This window comes from Chaetura pelagica, unplaced genomic scaffold (assembly GCF_000747805.2).
Source record: "Chaetura pelagica isolate M959 unplaced genomic scaffold, ChaPel_1.0 scaffold750, whole genome shotgun sequence".
NCBI classification, from domain to species: domain Eukaryota; kingdom Metazoa; phylum Chordata; class Aves; order Apodiformes; family Apodidae; genus Chaetura; species Chaetura pelagica.
The window spans coordinates 708,193-731,591 of NW_009951947.1; the positions used below are offsets into that span (position 1 = coordinate 708,193).

Here is a 23,399-nt window from a genome sequence, read left to right on the forward strand (position 1 = left end):
TTCAGAATAAACATGCTCATATTTATTCTGTCCACCTCAGCACTGGGGAAGAATAAGAAAACCCATTGTAGTCCTGAGCATTAGCAGCAGGTATGGGGAAACAGCTTTATCCCATTGCAAAATGGGGGCAAGTCCTAAAAGCTACAGATGAAGTAACAGCCCAGGCAGTCCCTCACAGGACAGCCTCAGTGGGAGGGAAGCTCCCATGTCATCTGCATTGAAATCATGGTGTCATGTCTAGCCACAGAGAAGGGAACAAGGAACAAAGGACTTTCTAATGCAGTCAGAGCTAAAACCTTCAAACTGGTGGCAACTGTCTGCCTCCACAATTCAGAATCCATTCTGCCTTTATAAACATCCAATACAGATTGGTCTCACTGGCCTCTCAAAACATGAGAAAAGCTTTTGCTTGGAACAACCAGTTATTATCCTCCTATATGAATACCTAAAAGCAACGTGTGCATGGTTACTACAATACAGCCCTCCAGAGGGATTAATTTAACATGTTTTCTTGAGCCCTTAATTGCAGTTTTGTGAATTCTAGTTACCACCCTGACCAAATGAACTGTATTGCTGGAAGAATAACTATAATCTCCTGGTTTTCTTTTCCCAGGAAGGCAACTAGTAAAATCTTCTGTACTGCAACTTCCTGTAGCTGTTTTTGATTGTATTTCCCTCCCTAGTGCTACAATAAGAATTAAACTCCAGCCTCTGGTGCAGTTTTCAGATACTCTCCTGTTTGTGAAGTGATGCTCTGAAATGCCCAGTGATTCACAGCTCTGATACCTCATGTCTAACAGAATTATTTCTGGATGGAATTGTTACCTTTCCTGAGGTAAGACACTCATAAAGCTGGTAGGACACAAATTACATGTGTCTACCCTGGTATCCTTCACAGTGCTTCTCAAAATAAAATTACTTGGCTACCACTTTAAAAAATTACTCCTATTGCAAGAACTTGTAAGCAATTTAAAGTAAAACATGGGGCATTGTAATTACATGAAACAAAAAATTCAGGGTTACAAATGGGTTTAAGACAGACCCAGCTGTGTCACAGCACAGAGGAATAAAAGAGGGAGATCTGAAACTTCTCTCCTTCCTTTGTAGATCATATAATCAGTAGCTCTTCATTATAGAATTATATGCCTATTAGGCATATGTATAGATCACCGCCACATGAGGTGTGTTCTCTAATTGCTGGATTGGGATTAAGACATTTTATTGCTTGAAGCCAGTTTGAGTTTATAGTGAATTGAAATCCCTGTGTGGCTCCTGCCCCTGCTCTGTTTGGAGGTGTCTGTGCCCTGAAGGAGCGCACAGGGCTGCAGGGGAAACTCCCCGGAGAGGTGCACATGTCATTCACCCTCAGAAATCCCCCCAAACTGCTCTGGAATTTAAATCAGAAGTGCCAGCTGTGGAGTGGGTCTTGAAAGCCTGCTGATGACTCATGCAGGGATTCTGTGGCATGAGGAGACATTTCTATTAGTTAAATTCCCAAAGTAAGCAAAAATCCGTCAAATTACATCAATTACGAAACATTCTAGTCTGCCTGGGGAAAGTGCAACCCGCAATCTGTGGGGCTCCATCCTTGGGGTGCCCTGCCTGGGCAGGTTTGCAGGATGGGTGCACACCTTCCCTTGCTGAGGCTGCAGTGGGTTGGGGGCTCAGCCCCACAGAGCCGGGCAGGGGTCCCAGGGCAGCCCTGCCCTCCACCAGTGCAGTGGCCTGCAGGGATCTGCCCATCAGTGGGACAGCACCAGCTGCCCTTGAGCAGGGGGGGTTGCAGAAAGCAGCAAGGGCTTGGCTGCAGCTGAAGCCTGCCCATGGGGACAGCACAGCCCAGGGACTTGGGACAACCTCCCAGGCCATCTTAGGAGTGTGGATCCCGTCCTTACAGCCCTGCAGAGCATCACGGGCTGGTCTGGTAGGGGGTAGCACGTGAGAAGAGCACACTTGCACCTGCATCTCTAACCTGGTTCTTCTCCAGCCCTGTGGAGACAGCTAAGCAAAGGCTTTTGTACAAGAGCCTGTACTTGGACCCAGTAGTGCGATTTTAGTTTGTGCACACTAAGGTGTCTCTTGTTTCAGGTTCTCACAGGTTTTCTTTCTTCATCTACCAAAGTAAGAGCAACAGCCAGCCATCAGCACTGCCTCTGAGGAAGAACACTGGGAGTTGTGGCTGGAGGTTTGTCAAGTATAACTCTGGGGCACAGTGGGCACTGTGGCACAGCTGGGGCACAGCATAGGAAGCAGGATAGAAACAGCCTCCATTTCATGCCACAAGAAGAACTTGGTTTCTGCCAAACAACTTTTTGTGCTGTGTGAGCCACCCCAAAACAGGTATTTTAACATCTCTGAGTTGGCATTTCTGAGATCAACCTGGTCTTCACCTTCAGAAACAGGTGTCCTATGCTGGGACATGTATAGGGACTGTGGATTCCATATGTTATACCTGGGGGCATGGGTCAGGCCATACTTTGACTGTGGTTGTGAAAGATCTGCTCTGGGTGGAGGCATCCCAGATTGCTTGTCCCTAGAGAAAATTCTCTACACATATATGCATGAAAGGGATCATCAGCATTTAACAGAGACCACAGAGGCTTGGGATTTCTTCAAAGAGTTGGTAACGAGATTGTGTAAGAATCAAATAGCCTTGCAAATAGCCGTATCCCATTAGTCATGACAGCAAATGCTGGGTTGAATAAAATGTTTATTGTGGCTTATGAAGCGTCTCTGTACACATAACCTTGGGCAAGGCCTAGAAATTCTGGGCTTTGCATTGGAAAGGCAGCTGGTTAAATAGCCGTGGCAAAATAATCAAAAAAGCACTGTTTATTTGCTCAATATACTAACCAAGTGATTAACTGAGTAACAGAAGACCCAGAAGAAAGAAGAAACCTTTCTCTTCGTGTGAAGTCTGTTTTTCAGACTTTCCACCAGCATTACACATTCCTGGAAAACAAAAGTAAGCTTAATATGCCTGAACTCAGCCCTGAAATCTCTCTCCAGATTGAATGATCAGCTCGGTGCACCACTCAGATCTTCATGCAGCTCCTTGTCCCCCTCTCACAAAATCTGAAAGGCAGCGAAATAATTATAGCTAACTTGCTGGCCAGTCTTATGACAGGTTAACATTAATTCAAGAGTTCCAGAGGACTTTATGTAACCAAACTTGGGTGCCTTCTTGCTATATAATTAAGCTCATTATTTCTGTACTTCCTTTTTAGCCACTCATATTCTCACAGGAGACTGCTTCTGATACCAGACAATGAGTAACTATGGTGTAGATTTTTTCCACTGTCATTCCTGATGTACGCTGGTACAAACAAAATAGCTAATTCTGTTTGAGAATTCTTATTTTTCTTTGTTCCCTCCTGATTGCTCAGGCTCCCCACTCAGTCATTCCTAAGTTACTGTTCCTCATATTCTTATTAATTACATGTAAATTCCTTCTGCAGGCCTCTCATTTGCTGCAGTAACTGTCCTGTCTCTCAGCTTTGTTGTACACCAGGAAAAAATGTTGTTCTTACTCCTTAAGAAAATTATAGAGAACTATTTTTCCCTGCTTCCTCTGCTTAATCTTTAATTAATGTCAGATTGCTTTCAGCAGATCACATCAGGGTAACCAAAGAATCCTACCACTGTTGATAATGAGCTGCAGAACAAGTGCTTACAGAGCACATAAATTTATAATAAGCAGTACTGCTTTTCTAACTCTAGGGGTAGAAGTGGAGTAATCCTCCAAAGGGCCATGAAGATACTGAGGGAATGGATAGGGTGCCAAAGCACAAGATCTGGGGCCATTTGGGATGCCATAGGATGTCCTTGTTGGCCACCAGTTTCTGCTCCATCGGTGCCCCATCGGTCCTATGTCACATCTGCTGGGTCTGTGCATGTTTCTGAGACCCTCAGCTGTTTAAAGTGACAAGTTCCCCTGGGCCCCTGGTCTTCCCCCAGGATCTCAGCTGGGAATAGACTTGCTGTGGTCATACCAAAGCCAGACTTAGTACTAACTTTGGAGCTGCAGCTGGGCTTTAGGCACCAACGTTAGCACACATACAGCCCCGGGGGACACAGCAGAACTGCAGTGCCTGTCCATGCATGAGGTCTGGATGTGGCTGTACAAGCAGTAGCACACAGCCAGCCCCATAATGACAGGGCAGGGGTGGTCAGTCCTCCTTTTATGCCCCTGAGCAGATCACAGATTGGCCTGGCAGCTGCCTCTGCTGGTGCATGGTCCTGGAGAGAATGCAAATATGTGGAAGTGAGATAACAGAGCAGGGGGTTATTAAATGAGTCAGATGTGCGAAAGATTTGATAGACCCAAAGTGGCTCAAGAGTCATCTCTAGGTTAAACTGAAGAGTGAGGTTTCTGTGGAAGGAAGGTCGAAGTTACCAGAAACCAGGCAGGAGTCTCTCTGTTAAGAGGTGGAGAAAACAACACTGTATCCTTCAGGTGCAGCCAGAAATGAAAGCAGCTCTTTTACTGATTAAAGGATAATAAATGTAATGAAAAGCATTGTAAGTGACTGCTACCTGTTGTGCATTTGTTTGAAGCCCTTTAAATGCTGGTAACGATTTTTTTTTCCCCTAGATAAATCTTTCTACATTATTGCTGTTTCCTTTACTCACCACATTTGCAGCCATCACTTTTAAATTCAAGTAATGCATTCATAAGGAGTCTGAATGACATAATGCTACCTCACATGCTACCACAGCTACCACCCGGCAACCCCACGGTGCTTACACTGCTCGAGTGGATTAAGCCTCACAGTGTTGTTCTGCTTCATGGGGAGGCAGTGAAAGTCCCTTCGGGCAGAACAGAACCCTTCAGGGCAGTTTCTGGATCCCTGGGGCAGAAATGTACATGTCTGTTTGGTACCAACCCAACACCTCCAGGGAGCATGGGGTCTGCTCTGCATGTGCTGTGCAGACAGCCCGCACATGTTGGGTAAATCTGCCCCACCGGGGTTGGTCTGGCTCCCAGCACATGGCACACACACACTGGATGCTGCAGGTGCAGAAACGTGGAGCAGGTTCAGTGCTTCCACAGAATGGTCAGCCACTCAGCACACGTGCTTTAAGTTCACCCAGTACTTCTAAAAAGCATCCTTGTGCAAGACAGAGCAAGGATTGTCATCTTTTGCCATGTATGCTCACAGAGGAACAGAACCGCAAGAAACTACCCCACTAGAAATTTTTTACTCCATTTCTTACGTGCTATTCAGCAGATCTATGCGTGTGTTTTAAAAATGTCAAGGGGATTCAGATGCCTGGCATCCTGCTCAGATTCCTAAATATAAAAAGAGTCTGCAATAACCTAGATGTACATTTGCTCTAATCAGAGCACAGAGAAGCAGAAGAGTAGCAGATAGTCATTAATCTCTTCACCATGAAACATTTAACAATGCTGCTTCATTATAAATCTGCCTGGCTTCACTGATAGTATATTAATCAATACAATGAAATGGATAAGAATGTGTCTTTTATGAAAGGACTGGCAAAATGAGTTGTCTTCTTCTCAGCTAGCACCCAAATCAGGTTAGTAAGGATATCTACAGTTCCAAGCACTTGAACAGCTCACTAGCTCCAAGAGGACCAACAATAATTTTAAGCACCTTGCTGAACTGGAACCTATTTCATAAGGCAGGACATAATACCACCAGAAACACACTGCATTGCATACGTTTTCCTCTCCATACTAAACTGGAAAGTAAAACATTGATTTCTAGCACATACCCTGTTCCTTCACCATTGATGCAGCTAGATCTTTGCTGAAGTATAACTGATCACTGAATTATTGAAACTCTTGTGATGTTGTAATGTAAAATGGTAATTTTAACAAGAGACACCTAAATGCCTGCAAAAATAACGAATCATTCATAAGTGGGTAGATACAAAATGCATTTTTATTTTCCTTTCAGTGATCTGTGGCCCAGCAGTGAGCTCCCATTTTGAAATCAAATAATGATTTGCAGCTGGTCAGAAAATGGAAACCTATTTGAAGCATTTTTTGAAAATCACAGACATTGTTCCAGTATTACAGCAGTAAAAAAAAATAATTCAACAGATTATTTAAACTAATTAGAAACAACAAAGGAGATGTTTTTTATTAGTACTCAAAGGTTTAGCTGAAATATTCAATGTACACATCCAGCCATCATAAAAACTACAAATGTGATTACTGTTTACTGCTGAGAAGGCCTAAGCTGCAACATACATCATGCTGCAAAGAAGCTGCATCCAGTGCCACTGTATGGTGCACCACCTGTGTGCTTAGGAAAAAAAAAAGAAAAAGAAAACACTTCTTTAGCCAAAATTCTGTTTAGGGACTGAAGGTCTAGGGAAGATGGACAAAGAATGAACCTGTGCTTTCCAGCCGTCTCTCTCAGCCTCATCCAACTCTGTGGAAGCTGTGCTATTCCAATTCTGCACCAATATCGTCCTGTGCCAGCCCACTGGAATGTCATAGAGGAAGGAAATGCTCACAAGGTCTTAGTATTTTCAGTGTCAAACAGGAGTGGGATTTGGAGTCTGGCAGGAGCCACAGTGCCCAGGATGCACAGGCAACCAAGGCAAACTAAACCATTGCTTCTCTGCTCACACTTCCAGAGATCAGCAATTAAACAGATGGGTTTAAGGACTAGTTTATGTCTGTCATATTACACTACATGAGTTCCAGCACAGCTATATGTAGGCTATGCTGAGCCTATAGCTGGTAGAGCCAATAATTAAAGTAGAACCTTGGAATATTTTCTGTGATGCTGGTCACTAGAAGGGATAGCCAACTTGGAACACAGAGATGAAAAGCAGCTTTTGCAATGCTGTTTATTGTCTTGAACATTTTCACCAATGTAATGCAATATTATACAGCTAACTATATGGTTCTATTCAAGAATCATTCATTGCCTTGATCCTTTCTGAAGGAGATCTACGTATTTGTGGACCAGAATATTCTGCCAATGAGGAATATTTTTCTCTTGGCAGGAATCCAAGCATCAAAATTTAGGCTTTTGCAGCTGTGGTGAGTAATCTGTCAGAAGGGAAACCATGACAGCCTAGAGGAGGAAGAAAAGCAAAAATCCAATCAGACTGGAACCACATACTCCATAAAAACAAATAAGAAGGAAATATTTCCCAGCTCTAAGTCTTGTGTTCAAAATTATTGTCCTGACAAAAACTGCACAGTTAGAGTGATTTGCTACAATTTGTGATGATGAATCAGGAAAGAGCTGAAAATCAGTTAGCATGTTCTGTATTGTAGCTGATAGGTTTTCTCAGTGCAAATAAAATATATCAATGGACAGCATCAGAAAAATTCAGACTAAGCATTTAGATCAAATGCTGAGGCATTTTTGGTGTATTATATTGTAGCCCCAGCTACTGCTAGGAGTAGCTCAATAAAACAGGGTGTAGCAGCAGCTCAGCTATCCTCCCCCTGCCCTGTGTGCTTAACAAGCCCCACGCTTGCTTGGTTTTGTCAAAGTATTACCTATTCCGCTTGGTTGTCATTTCACAGCAATGTCTGATTGCAAATTGTTATTTTGGGCCAGAACTGGATTTACACAGGTTCTGCAGGGATGTTGGGTCTAGTTGCCTGTCCTTCCTTTCCCTTCACACTGCTGAGTGTGACTGGCAACCCCAGGCACACCACAGGGACTGAACATACCTCTGTGCAGCCCCTCGCTGCTACCCATGACGTGGCTGCGCTCAGCCCTCTTTGGAACTATATCTGAGAAAATAATTGATTTTTTCACTTTGCTGTCTGGGCTGACAGTGGTAGAAAAAAACCATATATAAACATGACCCATACATTCATTATTTTTATAACTTGATAAAATATAAATGTGACATTTTTCTCCCCCCCTGGAAAAAAAAAAAAAAAAAAAAAAAAAAAAAAAAAAAAAAAAAAAAAAAAAGTGCAGCTGAAACTCAAAGTAAAGGGTTTATTTTCTTGTTAAAAAATAAAACTTAGGGTAATTAGAAACACTGCAAAATTAAAAATATGACCACTTTCCAGAATTTTAAGGTGAAAACTATGAATTTAATATGAATTTGTTAACAATTTTGACTGTGTCCAAAATCTGAGTTGTTGGTAAATAGAATACTCAACAACTTATTCATTTGGAGCAAATCTAGAGCTCATCTGAGAGCTACAACAATGCCATTTCTGGAGGCTTTTTTCACTTCTGTAAGTTTTCACTAGCTTTTGTCAACATTATGTGAAACTCAAAGTAAAGGGTTTATTTTCTTGTTAAAAAATAAAACTTAGGGTAATTAGAAACACTGCAAAATTAAAAATATGACCACTTTCCAGAATTTTAAGGTGAAAACTATGAATTTAATATGAATTTGTTAACAATTTTGACTGTGTCCAAAATCTGAGTTGTTGGTAAATAGAATACTCAACAACTTATTCATTTGGAGCAAATCTAGAGCTCATCTGAGAGCTACAACAATGCCATTTCTGGAGGCTTTTTTCACTTCTGTAAGTTTTCACTAGCTTTTGTCAACATTATGGTTCTAAAGGCAAAAAATAAATAACAGGCTACTGAGATCTGGCAATAATTTTCTGAATTTCGAGGAATGCTGAGAGGGGAATTATGGTTTATGTTAAATGCCAAGTGTCCTCTCATGGTTCCCATGGTTCACCTAGTACTACCTACCCCATAACTTTTCAGGGTCCTTCAAAGCTTTTCTCTTGCAGCATTTTCTCAGGCAAAGTTCCTATTGATGCCAGTGGCAGCTTTTCCTGAGAGAAAACTGCAGAATCTCTAGCTTTAAGTGTTTGGGAAATCATAGTTTCTAAGACCAGTCCCTGGGACCTCAGCATTTAATATGTTCTAAAACTGAGCAGTTGAGTTAATCATTAGAGCAAACCCAGTGATTTAAAGACCAGAAAATGACCGTTTATACTTTAGTTTTCACTTAGTGATAAAAACTAGGTCAAGCAACAGCAGATTATCATCAAAATTGGTCAGACTCGAGTCCAGAAGTATTTGCGCTAAATATATATGTTGCCTATAGTCAAAATTGTGAGGCGCATTGTGTGCATTTGAAACATCTGTATTAACATTTACTATGTATTGAGGAACCAAGCTGAATCCAAGCCTGTAGTCTAAGGAGAAGGCAACCCTAACCTCTAACTACTGTTATCTTCTTTTTTTTTACCATAATTGTCCATTTTCTGTTTTCAGCCTCCTTAAAAACCAGTGACCGTGGAGAATAAAATACTTCATCATCAACTTCCTCAGGTTTTCGGGGTAAACAATGTAGAAATGTCCAGTTGGAAGCAGCAGATTTTGCAGTCTGTAGGTCAAAAAACCCAATATGAAAATAAAGAAATATATGAGGACGTTAAGAACATCTTTAATTAGTAAAACAGTTAACAAATGTTATATTAGCTCCCACTCTAGATACTTGGATGCTAAACTCAGAAGAATTCCCTTGACTTCAAAAGAATTCCTCATCTGTAAATAAGATGGGAATATTCCCAATTAATTCAGTAAGCATCCAGTGCTGACTTCACAAAAGTCAAATATTTACTCCTATTTCTCTGGCTTTAGTAGAGGAGTAAAAGGTCCAGTGTCCTAGCGGATCAATAAAGGGCAATCTTTACTTGAGTGTCATACAGTAATATGATACTATTGATAATTGCAACAAGAACATACTAAACCATTATTTAAAAGTCTATTGTTTTTTTCTTTTGATATTGTTACTCACAATATAGTTATCTAATAGCAATGCACAATTAATTAAACCATTTTAGGCCATTTCAGAGACATAACCATCAATAGTATTTTGTGAATTTAGTCAAAATACAGTCAACTAAACCAGCAATTCTATCAGCAAGGAAAATGTCCTTTTTATCTTGGACAATTGATAGTGTATGACTACATTTTTTTTCTAACCAATTTTCTGTTGACAAGCATTTCAACTAGATTATTTTAAAGACATATAATTAATGCTTTATTCAGTGACAGATACACACAAAATTGCCACAAATGCTGCACTCAGTTAATCTGTGAGGTACTAATTCTAAATAAAATGTAAAGGCTCTTTCCTGGTAGTAAAGAGGAAATGCAAAGTTAGAAAATGGTTTTAGGTCATACAGAAGTAAAGGGCTAGCTCTCCTGCAAATGTTCTAGAGTTAGATCTCATTGGGAAGCTCTGAAATAGGCCAAGCCGTGTGAAGTGTATAAGATAACTTAAACCTTGTTACCTTTGCTTTCCAAGCTGGAGGGAGGTTTGCATGTGGTTGTGCCCTGGCCTCATTCTAAAAAAATACCAAATTCATGCCTTGCTGATGTAGATTAGTATTAATGCAAACTATAAAAGCACCAACAAGTAACAGTCTCAAATGTTACCTGCATTGTAATCTGGTAACCTTGAAATGCTTTTAATCTTTCTTTCTTTTCCTCTTCTTGTCCCATACTTATCCATGTATCTGTAATTAAGACATTGGCACTGTCTGCAGCTTCCAAAGGATCTTTTGTGAGAAGTAACTTGGTACCATACTAATGTGAATAAAATAAGAAGATCAGGAATACAAGGGACTTCAACTTCATTTATAATGAAAATAAACTCTATTCAAAATACTCTGCTAGGCTATTCCTTAGGCTCCTACCTCTTTGGAGTACTGTTCAGTTGTTTTAGTTATTCCAAGGTCTGGTTCAAAGCCCTGCCAAAAGATACAATAGGTAACATACCATGGAACACATATAAGATCTTCACTGATTATGAGCACTGGTTAGAAGAATACTCCTTGAACCATTTGCTATGGGAAGAATGTCTTCCAGAATGGTAAAACTTGAGGAAGTTATGTTGATTTTTTTGAAAGTTTATTTTGGAGATGAACTGGTGGAAAGTGTTCTGATAAAGTAAGAAAAATGTATTTCAACAATTACAGAATGAAACATATATTTTTAAATTTTTTTGTTCTAAACTGATTCTTTGTTTTATATATTATATTGTATTACAATGTAGCATTCTAAAAAGCTACATCACCAATCTGATGCAACCAAGATGCAACACTTTACCAACCTAGAACTATTTTCACATTTCTTTCTGGGGTGGAGAAGGCATTGGATGACTTTGTAACACTTTCTCAAATGGAAGTATCATCCTCTGTGATTTATACTACAGTTATGAATTCCCCTCAACCCTTCCAAAGGACTCAGTAGAATTACTCCTGCTTTGCATCAAAATAACTGACTCAGGATTCTGAACCTTGCTTCTGAAAGGAGGCACTCAAGATACATGCAAGCACCACTAGCTGAGGCCCTTGGGAACTGTCCACATGGCAGAGAAAAGAAAGGATAACAATTGCCTTCCTTTGTCCATGTGCATGCCTTCCTTACCTTGGGAGTTGCAATACGCAGGTGCATCCCCATCTTTGCAGCACTCATCATGATGGAGTGAAGGACGTTGTTTCCATCCCCAACCCAGGTGAGAGTGAGCCCGTTTAGCCCACCATAGTGCTCCTGCCAAATGAATCAGACAGCCCTGGGGTTATGATGCAGGTGAGCTCAGCACGCTGATGCCCTAGGTGGAAGGCTGGCTACCTTCAAATGCTTGCTGCATGGAACTATAGCTTTAATTGAAGTTACTTCAGCTACAAGATGGTCAGGGAGGGAAAGTCTCGTTGTGTCTTACCTGAAGATCCACACACTACAGCTGTCTCCAGTGAGGGACACATTAACACGTCTGTGACATGGTGAGATCCCAGCTGAGAGAGACAGCACCAGACACACAGTAACTTTAGCACCAAAGCCGTAGAGCCATGGGTTGGTGCTCATAACTATTGGACAATGGTAGAAATTCTTAATTTAGAGGCAGTTCTAATGTCTAGGTTAGCACTCCTTCCAGCTTCCCTCCAAATTGTGCAAATATCCCTATTCAGGTTTGGTCTGGCTTGTTGTCTCTACACAACGTTCCCTGCAGCCACAGCAGTGGCCGTGCCCTTAGAGTGCATATTAACTGTCACAGCTCTACAGGACAGCAAAGAGCAATACTTCAAAAGCAATATTGTGCCACTCATGGCCTGCAGGATTTGTTCTCTGTTGTACAGACAAAGATTGCAGTGGTTTTTTTTAAAGTGTAGGTTGCTCGAACATGAAACTGCATTACAGCATTAATTGTAGCTTTGCCTGATGGCACTGCACGTGCAGCTACTCTGGCCCTCAGCCACCAACAGATAAGACTGAAGGTGGAACACGAATAGCAGGAATTTCATATTTCCAGAGCAGGATAATTGAAAGTCCTTTAGCAAGCCTTGTTTTAAGTATGTATGTTTATTGGTACTTAAGTTGATACCAGAAAGTTTGTAAAGACATAACCAAATACCTCTATAAACCTGCTTTGTACAACTCCGCCTCATGATTTGAAAGACTGAAGACAAGACAGAGAGCCTTTTATTCTTAGTTCAAAACTGGGCCATGCTACAATGGCACTGTAGTAGCTGGAAGCCAGACAGTGTTTCAACACTTTGTGTGACATGATTCAATGCTTGTCAGAGAGGATAAGCATCCACATTGTAGAGCTGTACTAACTGGCAACCTGGCAGGCAGCCGCAGTAAAGCTGACAAAGGACTGAACAGGAAAAGAGCTGGGCCTACCCCCTCCTCTCCTGGAAGGAGCTTCTTCTAAACAAATAGTTGTAAAGTTGTTCCAGAACAAAGTTGTTAGCATTTCTGCCAGTGACCACAATTTTCAGCCAAAAATATTAGCACTTGAAATACTGAATTACATGAAAATGCCGTTGAAATCCAAACCTAATCAAGTCCTACCATTTCAAGGTTAAAACTATGGCATTGTGAAACTCATTTTTTCAGTTGAAATTTGTTAGCAGGTTCACTGGGAGAGGTTTGATGCAAGGGCATTTACCAGAGGGCAAATCAGGACTCTGTTCACATGGAAGTTACTTCAGTTCTGCAGGTCTCTAAGGATCTTTCAAAGTCCTTCCACATCTCCTAGCAATGGTGCTCCTAGGAGAAGGCCAAACTAAAGCATTTATTTAAAGAGTTGTTTCCAGCTAGGGCTTAGTGATAGCTGAGATGTGAACCCACAGCCAGAGGCAAATGAGACAGCCCTGAGTTCTTTTGATCTTACTGTTTAAAAATAGACATTTCAGCCTGTAATGCTCAAAGCAGTGACTAGTGACTCACAAATATACTGCTATGTTAAATAACTTCCACCTTATTACCAGCTGCTACTCTGCATTAAAAGAAGCACAGTGCATACTAAATACTTCCTCTGTTTTCTCAAGCTACTAGCTGTTACAGAAAAAATACAAAGTACTGGAGATGTTTATATAATGGCCCTCAATATGCACTGCAAATTGCAAAGCCACATTTGCAGTCACTACTGTACAGAGTGGACCTAGCTGAACGATGAGCTAACAATGTTTAGCTAATGGAAGAAGCTATGGAAGAAGCTGTAGACAAGGAAGAATCAAGCTGCGTGTGTGTTAGTGGAGCCTACTTCATATCTTGTGCTAAATTTTATGCTGGTACACTGCTGCTGTAACTCAAATTTCTTCATCTAAAGCCCATTCACTATGACTGTGACTGTGCTGCCTATATGCATACATCTTCAGCTTCCAAGAAACATGAGATTATTGTGTTCACAGAATCACAGAATTGTCATGGTTGGAAAAGACCACTAAGATTACTGAGCCCAGCTGTCCACCTGGGGGGAAGGAAAAATCACAAAACCACAACCACCCACCCCACAAAACCACCAACACACAACCCTTAAAAACCCACCAGGTCCACTACAGCATGCCATGAAGTTCCACATCTACACATTTCTTGAGTACCTCCAAGAGATGGTCAGCCATCCACCTCCCTGGGCAACCTGTTACAGTGGCTGACTATTCTTTTGATAATTAACTCTTCCTAATATCTACTCTAAACCACCCCTGGTGCAACTTCAGGCAATTTTGTTATCCACCTAGGAGAAAAGGCCAACTCCCACCTCACTACAACCTCCTTTCAGGTAGTCGTACAGAGCAATGAGGTCTCTCCTCAGTATCCTCTTCTCTAAACTGAACATCCCCGGTTCCCTCAGCCTCTGTAAACTTGTTCTCTAGACCCTTTACCAGCTTGGTTGCTCTTCTCTGCTCACACTCCCGCACCTCAATGTCCTTCGTGTAGTGAGGGGACCAGAACTGAACACAGTACTCAAGGTGCAGCCTCACTGATGCTGAGTAAAGGGGCATGATCACTTCCCTGCTCCTGCTGGCCACACTATTCCTGATACAAGTCAGGATGCTGTTGGCCTTCTTGGCCACCTGGGCTCACTGCTGGCTCATGTTAAGCCAGCTGTCAACCAGCACCCCCAGGTCCTTTCCCACCAGGCTGCTTTCCAGCCACTCCTCCCCAAGAACCAGAAAGCTTCGAGGCAATGCAAAAGTCACCTTATAGGAGACGTACATTTTCCCCCCTGATTTATAGTATACATTTATACAACTGCAAGGTAAAAAATCCCTCTAAAATAATCTGCCACAATGATAACACTGTAGGTTAAATCAGAACTTTTACAATACATGCTGATCACCTGAGCCTCTGAAGATATTTTTTCCTTATATCCCTCCCCAGTTTTTCCAGACTGTTATACTGATGTAGGCTTTTTACATGCTTGAGTGCTCTGCAGTTTCTCTTTACATTTGGAACTTGACTTCAAAGTATTTATACTCCTAGTAAAGACATAGAGAAAATAAAATTTTTAGAAAGTCTAGAGCCCTTCCCCGTTATGAATGCCTCTTTGTCAAACAAGTGATTGTTGCTGCAAAACTTGGCTTTGCTGTTCTCATGAAAAATCCCTGCTAAATAATTAATGTTGATTTTACAGTCCACTTTCTCATCCTCATGCTGTTTTTGCAAGGTTTAATTCTGTTCTTATCCATGGTTTCAGTCTATCAGTGTATCAAACCCTAGGAAAAAATCAGCATGCTCAGTGAATTAGCACTGTTGTATGTTTAGAGAAGTCTGGTTTAACTAATTAGGAACATTCATGTCTGCTTCTGCCTGGACTTGCTTGCCACTAGGCTGAAACTCTGACACCATTATAGATTACTTCTGAAATGTTTGACCACAAGTCATAACAGCCCTCAATTAACACAAGCTTTTGAACAATGAATCAATAATCTGCCAAAAATTAAAATGGAAACTAGGGTACTAATCAAAGTTTTAGCCCTCTGGGAGACAGTGCAATCCAGTAAAAGAGAAACTTGGCAAAATACTGCTTCTCAGCCTGAGCTGAAGGCAGATGCTGGGCCCATTAGCTTTCCTACTCACACGTTGCTTTTTTTCATTGTTACTGAAATAGGGTATTCTAAAGGAATAGTCCAGATCTTAGTTGGGATTCATAATTACAAGAATAATAATTACGATGAGGGTGGTGATGGATTGAAAGACTGTAATATTTGACCTCTTTGGGTCACACATTGAAGAGAAGCTGAAAGTATACAGCAACCCTCCTCAAGCTGGGCAACTCTGTCATTTGTTACACTACTTAAAAAGGAAACCTTGATGTATTTCTTATGCCAGCCACTTATTTCTGCAAAAGAAATTTCCCTGCAGACCAGTGATGCAAAAAGCTAGTGGCATATGGATCCACTCTAATTACCAGCCTGGCCACCCTGCAGTCAGTCACAGGTTAGCTGATTTGGCCAGTGACATCAATTTCAATTGAATCCATGTCAATAGCTGGTTTGTCCCCAGAATACAAATTGTGTGATGCTGCCCTCCAGTCAAGCTTCACAGAGCAGACGTTGTGAGCCACAGCTTCTGCCCAGGAGACTGAGAGGCACTGGGAGGACTCAGCAAGTAGCTGCCACATGCCTTCAGCACTGAGAAGTGAAGTGGCTCTGTGCATGCACAGTCTCAACGCACAAACTCATCGTCTTTATAGGCCAAATCCCCAAACCCTCAAAATCAGGTTGCATAATATTTACAACCATAGCTAGGGGGTTATGACTCAAGAGCAAACTCAGCTCAGCCCAACTTTGAAGAAAGAGAGTAGCATGTATGCTAAGAAAAACATCCCTCTTGGCATATTAGAGGGCATTAATCCTGACCACAGTATTAAAGGGCAGAGCCAGCCTACATGTCAAACATGTGAGGGGCTCCAGGTTGCTCAAGAAGAAGGCACTGGGCAAGAGGATGTTGAACCTGAAGAGTCCCACCCTATTATTCAGGACAGAAGCACAATTTGTGATCTGACAAGAACACGCTGAACACAGAATGAGAACTGACAGGCCTGAAAATAAACCAGCCACATTGTTTGGGGAATGCAACAGACTATACTAAAATAACCACACTGAAATGCATCTGTGAAAAGGGAATCAGAACACATAAGCAAGAAGACATTCTGACAAAATAAACCAGGAAATTAGGCAGCTTCAGACTGAAGAGAAATGCTCAAGCAGGATCCAAGAAGGTACATGACAAAATTAATGGGTTTTAGAAAATTGAAAATAAAAGTGTGCTAAGCCTGAAGAGAGCCTGAGTGTTTGTAGTGCTTCATTTTTTCAGGGTTAAAAAAAAAGAGCCAAACCCCAGTACATTTTCGATAGGTATTGACAGCAGGGAGGAGCAGATCCAGACAGGAAAACAGAGATAAGGAAGAGAGATTTTTAAAGAGAAATAAGCTTCACAAAATCTGTAGTTATATTTAAATATAAGGCTAGCAGTCTGTGCCACTGTTGTAGTTTGCATGTATTTATAAATCAAATAAACTACATTTGCATTGCAGGAAAGCAGCCCAAATGTTATATAAAATTTCAACTCATTTAAAGAATCAGTAGTACTATTCAGGATCCCTATATTAATCTTTTTGCAGGTAGTACTTGGATAACATCCTTTTCTGCTGCTGAAAATCCCACAAGAAGTTTGATTGTCATGAGTAACAACTAGTCCCCGTGGCCCACACTTCTTCAAGTATTAATCCTACTTCTGTGACCTGGTAAATTTCATTATATGATTAAATGCCATTTTATTACATGCTACTGGCTGTAAGACCAGTCTTCTCCACCTCAGTGTAGAGTGCAGAGGAAAAAAGGCAGCAGACAGGCAGGCCAGAAAAGGAAAGAGCAGGCAGAGCCAACACCCCACCACGTGCTGCCGAGAGCTGCTTAGTGACCCTCCCTCCTGGGTAAGAAAGCAAGAATGTAAAGTGGGTCAGAAAGCAGTGGTGCAGCATGCCCTTGGCAAAGTGGGGCGGCCACTCAGTTGCCCTCTAAAAACCTCCTGATAAACTCTAGGCTAAGGAACATGTTGGAAAGACTGGGGAAGAAATGGGCACAGTTGGAAGAAACTGTGCTGTGCTTATGACGCTGACCAGGAGAGTGATGCACATTTAAAAAATTTTCTATGGCTGTCCAAAAGCTGAGCCATTCCTTGAGATCTCTGTAAGTGCTTGCTTTGCCACGATACCTTTCCACATCAAATGTTTCTTTTCTTTGACCACCAACTGTGTCCCCATCACGTGAAATGGGCAGGGACACACCCTTTCTGAAGATGTCCACCCCAGAGCTTGGTGCAAGTAGGACATACCTCTGCTGTTGCTGCTACCCTAGGTATTCAAACCAAGGAAAAAGTCCAACCTGTGGGCTCATGTTCACCTGGAGGTTCTACCATGGCTGCCCCACACAAAGACACAATGGAGGAGGAGCAGAGGATGATCAGATATGGGGCATGTACACATTCTGCTGATCTTCACAGGTTTCTCCCTAGCTGCAGTGGAGAGAGACATCCATCTCTAGAGGGTGATTGAGATGTTCAGTGGTCTCTCTTCACTAACTGGAGATGGAGTACAGGACAACAGCACTCTGAACTATGCTGCTGCAGTCAGTGGCATAAAACCAGATCTATGGACAGAAATATCAATAGTTGTGTAGACTGTAAGTCACAGATTTTTCCTGAAGCCTGTTTTTCACAAGTGATAAAATGCTAGTAACTAAGGTGTTTGCAAGACAGAACCCCCTGCAAAACACAACTGTAGGATTCAACTGATTTGCAGTTGCACACAGTGTTTAAATGAAATTATGCCATTTAATGACTGGTGATGCTCTCATTACAGCTTACTCTCTTATGTAATTTGAACAGTTCCTTAAGGCTGGCTTAATGTGATCTCACAAATGTACCTTATCTTGAGGCATGTGAAGTATTTAGTCTCAAGTTCACCAATTTTTGCTGATCTTTCACTTTATTGAAAATGTTATGAAAAATACTACTCAGAGTAAGAAAAAAGTAATTTGCACCAAACATAGGTTTTTCCAGTATTTAAAGTTTATGGCATGGATAATATAATATTACTCTCATTTAATCTTTTCCACAGACTGAATGTCCCATAGAAGAATCTTTGACAGCTGAGAAATACAGCTGAATGAATCACTAAATTATTCTGCCCTCCCTTTTTCAAGCAGTATGATTTTTATTCATTCAAAAAGTAAACAAGGTCAGAGGAGTTCATCATTGTTGTCAATCAGCAGTGCAGTATAATAATCTTTTTTATAAGCTCATTCCTCAAATGATTGTAAAACAGCATAGCCTTTCTGTTCATAGATAAACATCTGGTATTCTATGTGTAAAATGTAAAATGCTGTCAAAATGCTGTCAAATCAACTATTTCATCAGATTAAACTAAAAAGTATTATATTTTTTTTAACCATTCATTCATGTGAGCAAAGTTTAAATAGATGTAAGTGCTTGAACACTACGTGTTTGTGCTGGTGGCATTAACTAGCTTTTCAATATGAATTTTTTCAACCAATTTCCTACTATATGGATAACGATTTCTTTTAAACTGCTAATAGATTAGGGAGGAGTCAAGACTGAACTACTGAGCTTTTTTAAGCTTTTTTTTAATGGAAAAACTTCCACTGGTTTTGGCTGAGCCAACATCTCACCTTTACCTTAATATGTAAAGCCCCCTGCACATTTTCTTGAATTGGAGCCTAATTCCAAAGAAGCACTTAATTTTATGCTTAACTTTAGTCCTGCTACAGTGGTTAGGATGAGGTAATTGTTTTAAATTAAGCAGGTCCTTAATTATACTGCTGAATGAAGATCTCTTTAAATAACAAGTGCCATGTAATTACTACTTAGAAAAACCTAGGAATAAATTATTTTGAACCTGACTTCCCCAAATACTTACCAAGACTTAGCAAAATAAATAAATAAATAATGCTATTAAACAGGGATTATGTTGTTACCTGAAGAGTTAGGTAATCAGCTAAAATCTGGAGAGGATGATGTAAATTGGACAGTCCGTTGATTATTGGGATCGTGGCTTCTTTTGTCATTAGCTCCAGATCGTTATGCTTATAAACCCGAGCCAAGATTGCATTTGTCATGCTGGACAGCACCCTAGAGGGTGGCAGAAAATACTAAGGTCAAACATAATAAATATATCCCTGTTCCTTCAGCATGAAACATGTAAATGTTAATGAAAAGTGCTAATGAATCAAAATTTTTCAGCTGAATAATTTATCATGCCTGCATAACACACTTAAATGCAGACATTTAATAGACTGTTAATAAGTCAGCAGTTTTACTTATTAACAAACTGTAGTAAGTAAATGAAAATGGCTGCTGTATTTTATGTTTTTTTCTCTTTAGCATTTTATTTCAACTACAAATGTAACATCAATAATTGTTAAGGCATCTGAGCTAAGATAAGAGATTGCATCACACTGTAACTTTTGATAACTTCAAAAGAGATAAGGAATAAGATCTCTGCAGTCTTTTAGCAAAGAGCAGATGTAGCATTGACTGAATAGTACAGTGTCTCTGTATGGTAGCCTGCCCTTTGTGAGGATTAGGAATACAGATCTGTTTTAGACTACCACAATTATTTACTGATCTTAATGAACACAGAAACAGGAGGCCAACAACACCAGTTTGTTCTTTTTCCAATGTACACACCTACCTATTGCCACACGTGGTATCACTGTTAAAGTAATGCCCAGATTTGAAACTTGGTACACAAGTAGGGGCATGCAGGAGTCACTGTACCACTTTGGCCCTTAACCTCATTTGCCTAAGTGTGAAAGACTCGGAGATTAGCATAGTCAATCAGCATGATACATGCAGTATGCTCTGAATTCTTTAGATAAATTAAATATGGATTGCAACTCTGCATTTCTGTGTTCTAATCAGGCCCTGAAGCCTGACTTTGAAGTAGCATGTTGTGTGTTTTCATGTTATTTCCAATAGGACCTTAAAACAAAGAGAGAATTAATAGAAGTGTGTGAAAAATCCTTGCAGTCTCTGTCTTCCTGATGAGCCATGAAGAATTGTGGTATCTTGCTCTTGTGGAAATATAGCTGTTAATGTCTTGGCCTTTACACAGACAAACGATGAAGTCATTAACAAATGTTTTCTACTTACACAAGAAATTCCTCACATGAGTAAAATTCTTACAACATGTTACAAGATTCCCTGTAGAGCTCTCTCTGAGTCAAAGACTGCTGATAGCAGCTACAAGTGAAAAGGAGGAACCAAACAAGGTATTTACAGATTTTTCAGGTACCAGAACAGTTGCTGTTGGCCTAATTTTTATTCTTATCTCACAAGTTTCTTTTTCCGTGTGTGTGTTTATTCTAACTCGAAGCATGTGACTGTGAAAAACCTGTTCTGCTCTGAACTAGTCATCAGGGATGGGATGCATAACCCCTTTTGTTAGCTATCTAACAGGTGTCCAACCTAAATAAGACACAGCCAGTCCCACCACTCAAAGAAAAAAGGCAATCACACTGGGAAATTGCCCATTTTTCTTAGGCATTTTAAAGAATATCAAGACAGCTGATTCCTACCTGACACCACTGATAAAGAATTTAAATTCCTTTACAGGGTATGCCATTAGAGCAAATTCAGTCATAATCAATTGCCAACTAGTTAAAACTACTGGATTTTCTTCTTTAATCTGTTAAAGGTAGATACTAGACTTCTTACACACTTATCAGCAAGACAGCAGACAGTCCTCTTGCCAGCACTTCTAGATGTTGCAGGAAACCCAAGTGGAAACTGCGTTTATTCTTTGTGAAATCAAAATTAAATTGAACTCAGAAAAAAATAATAATAAATAGACCTCAACCAAGGAGATTAAGCCTCCTATAATCTATCTAATTTAAAGGAAACCATGTAAGGCAGGGATTGCATAGGAAAAAAGGCCTGGCTAAGTACAAGTCTTTGGTAAAGGTGAAGTTTTGGAAGGTGAAGAGGTGTAAATTCATCAGGTGACTTTTCCTTTAAGGTTCTTATGTTATCACCAACAACGAGGTCTTTTTCTCTTTTCATTCTTTTTGCAAGACTGTGAGCCTATAAACTTCAAAATTCCATAGCTTGGGAAATACTTGAGTGTATTGGAATGCCACACATCTTTCTTTTCAAAAGAACCTTTTATTTCTACAGAGAAGAGCTCAAAATTTTACTCAAGTGTATCCTCTGAGGAATTAAAAATTAAACACAAATAAAAGTATGTCTTTTTCATGTGTCTGCTCTCTGAAATTGAAAATAGGGCATTTGCATCCCTTTTGGGTAGGATATTGCTACTCAAGGTAGTTTTGTTTTTGTTTTGGAAGTATGTATCAATACAAAAGATTTCAATTTCTGACAAGACTACTTCATCATCATTCATAGTCTTACAGGGACACCCCTCCCTGGAAGTGTTCAAGGCCAGGTTGGATGGGGCCCTGAGCAACATGATCTAGTGGGAGGTGTCCCTGCCCATGCAGGGGGGTTGGAACTAAATGATCTTTAAGGTCCCTTCCAACTCAGACCTCTCTATGATTCTATTATATGGTGGATCTGTTTTCAGTAAACAGTGAGAAGTAAACCCATTCCCCATAGCTGCAGAAATTCATTCCCTAATAATGCCACTGGACTGGTAAAATCATCCTATGAGTTTTTCAGTGCTGTCACTGAACCTTATGGCTACCAAGCTATAGTGATGCACAACAGAACTGCTTTAGAGTAGAAAATACAGATAAATTACTTGTATTTCATATCACATAATATACCAGACATGCTAAACAGCACTGAAAGGCTTATAGCTCCTTGATGGGTGCTAAGTTTTTGCTACTATGTCAGTATAAATGTAAATGTCCTGTGAAGCATGGAAGAATGGTATTATGAATAAGTAGTATGTCACTATGTTCACAGCAGAAATGCTTTCAACCCTACCTACAGCAATTCTAATAAAAACTGGGGCTTGTCTAGATCTGTGCCCTTTTTGCACTAAGTCTCAATCTCAAGTACTTCTAAGGCCTTCAGAGCCCTAGAGACATGGCTGTATATATCTGAAATACCCTCTGGTCCTACTGCAGGCATTCTTTTTTTATTCTTAGATTAACTGAATGAAGCTGGCATGTTATCCCTCATTCACAAGAAATGCCAAGGAATTAACTCAGACTTGACTATTAAGTTTTAGATTAATCTGTTCCCTTTGTAAACTTGCAAGTTTACACATTTTTTGAATCTTTTAAACTTGTCATTACCAAAGCAAGACAGTGGGACACACTTCTGCTGAAACATCTGAACAAGATTGTTGAAGTTTACTTTGATACTGGCAGAGTTGTGTGTCTAGCCGGGAGTGAGAGCTAAGTATTTTCAAGCTTCAAGAGACTAAATTTTTTACTTTCTACTATCAACACCCAGATGTGTTCCACCTCAGTAGCTGAAAGCAAGAAAGGAAAATTTTAAATATTCAAATGTTTGGTCTTTTTCTTACATTTTCTCTGGATTTCATCACAGAGAGAACAGCAACATAGTTCATAAGAAGCATCTCCCACTCACTGTGAAAACTGTAGTATATAGCAGAGGCAATGAAATCTCAGATGGCTGATTGCGTGTTTTTAATTGAGGCTGACAAGCTTGACACTGCATATCTTTCACCAGAACAAAAAGGACCTTTCAGACACTACTAACCTTCCAATAGCTGCTCCCAACTGAACTGACCTCAGGCTGCTAAAAGGCTGTCTAAAAAGCAGCATAATACCAAGGTTGGATGAGTCTTTAATACATGGAGTGCTATGAAAAACAGCAAGAGCACCTCCAAAAGATCACCTCACGTTCTGCCTACTTTCTGAAACACCAGAGGCAATCCACTGCAGAAAAAGCTTGAGCCCAGCCCTTCCCTGCTATGGCAACAAGAGTAGGCTGCTAGCAACCCATTCATGCATGCATGTGGGACAAGGCATGATTAAGATCTTCCAAGGGTACCAGTAAGAGACCAATGCCACAGCCCAGCCTCCACAGCAGTCCTGACAGTGGGTAGAGCTGTGGAGTAGGGCACATAAAATAAAAATCTGGCTGCAAAGTGTTGGTCAACTTTGGTGCTGTTGAAGCAGGAGAATCAGAGTGGCCTTCAGTGCCACCCTGTCACTGCAGGCA

The 23,399-nt window shown here is 40.6% G+C and overlaps 1 protein-coding gene across 1 annotated transcript in view; it reads right to left on the bottom strand.

The window, feature by feature from the left end:
* Positions 1-6,885: 6,885 nt before the first annotated feature.
* Positions 6,886-23,399, bottom strand: part of OTC (ornithine carbamoyltransferase) — a 29,066-nt gene continuing 12,552 nt past the window's right edge. Inside the window, exons 5-10 of the mRNA XM_009997341.1 lie at positions 19,220-19,373; positions 11,361-11,483; positions 10,628-10,681; positions 10,368-10,517; positions 9,172-9,309; positions 6,886-7,058 (exon numbers count right to left, since the gene is read on the bottom strand). Coding sequence (XP_009995643.1) covers positions 6,999-7,058; positions 9,172-9,309; positions 10,368-10,517; positions 10,628-10,681; positions 11,361-11,483; positions 19,220-19,373 — 679 coding nt within the window. The 3' untranslated portion in view covers positions 6,886-6,998. The remainder of the gene's footprint in view (positions 7,059-9,171; positions 9,310-10,367; positions 10,518-10,627; positions 10,682-11,360; positions 11,484-19,219; positions 19,374-23,399) is intronic.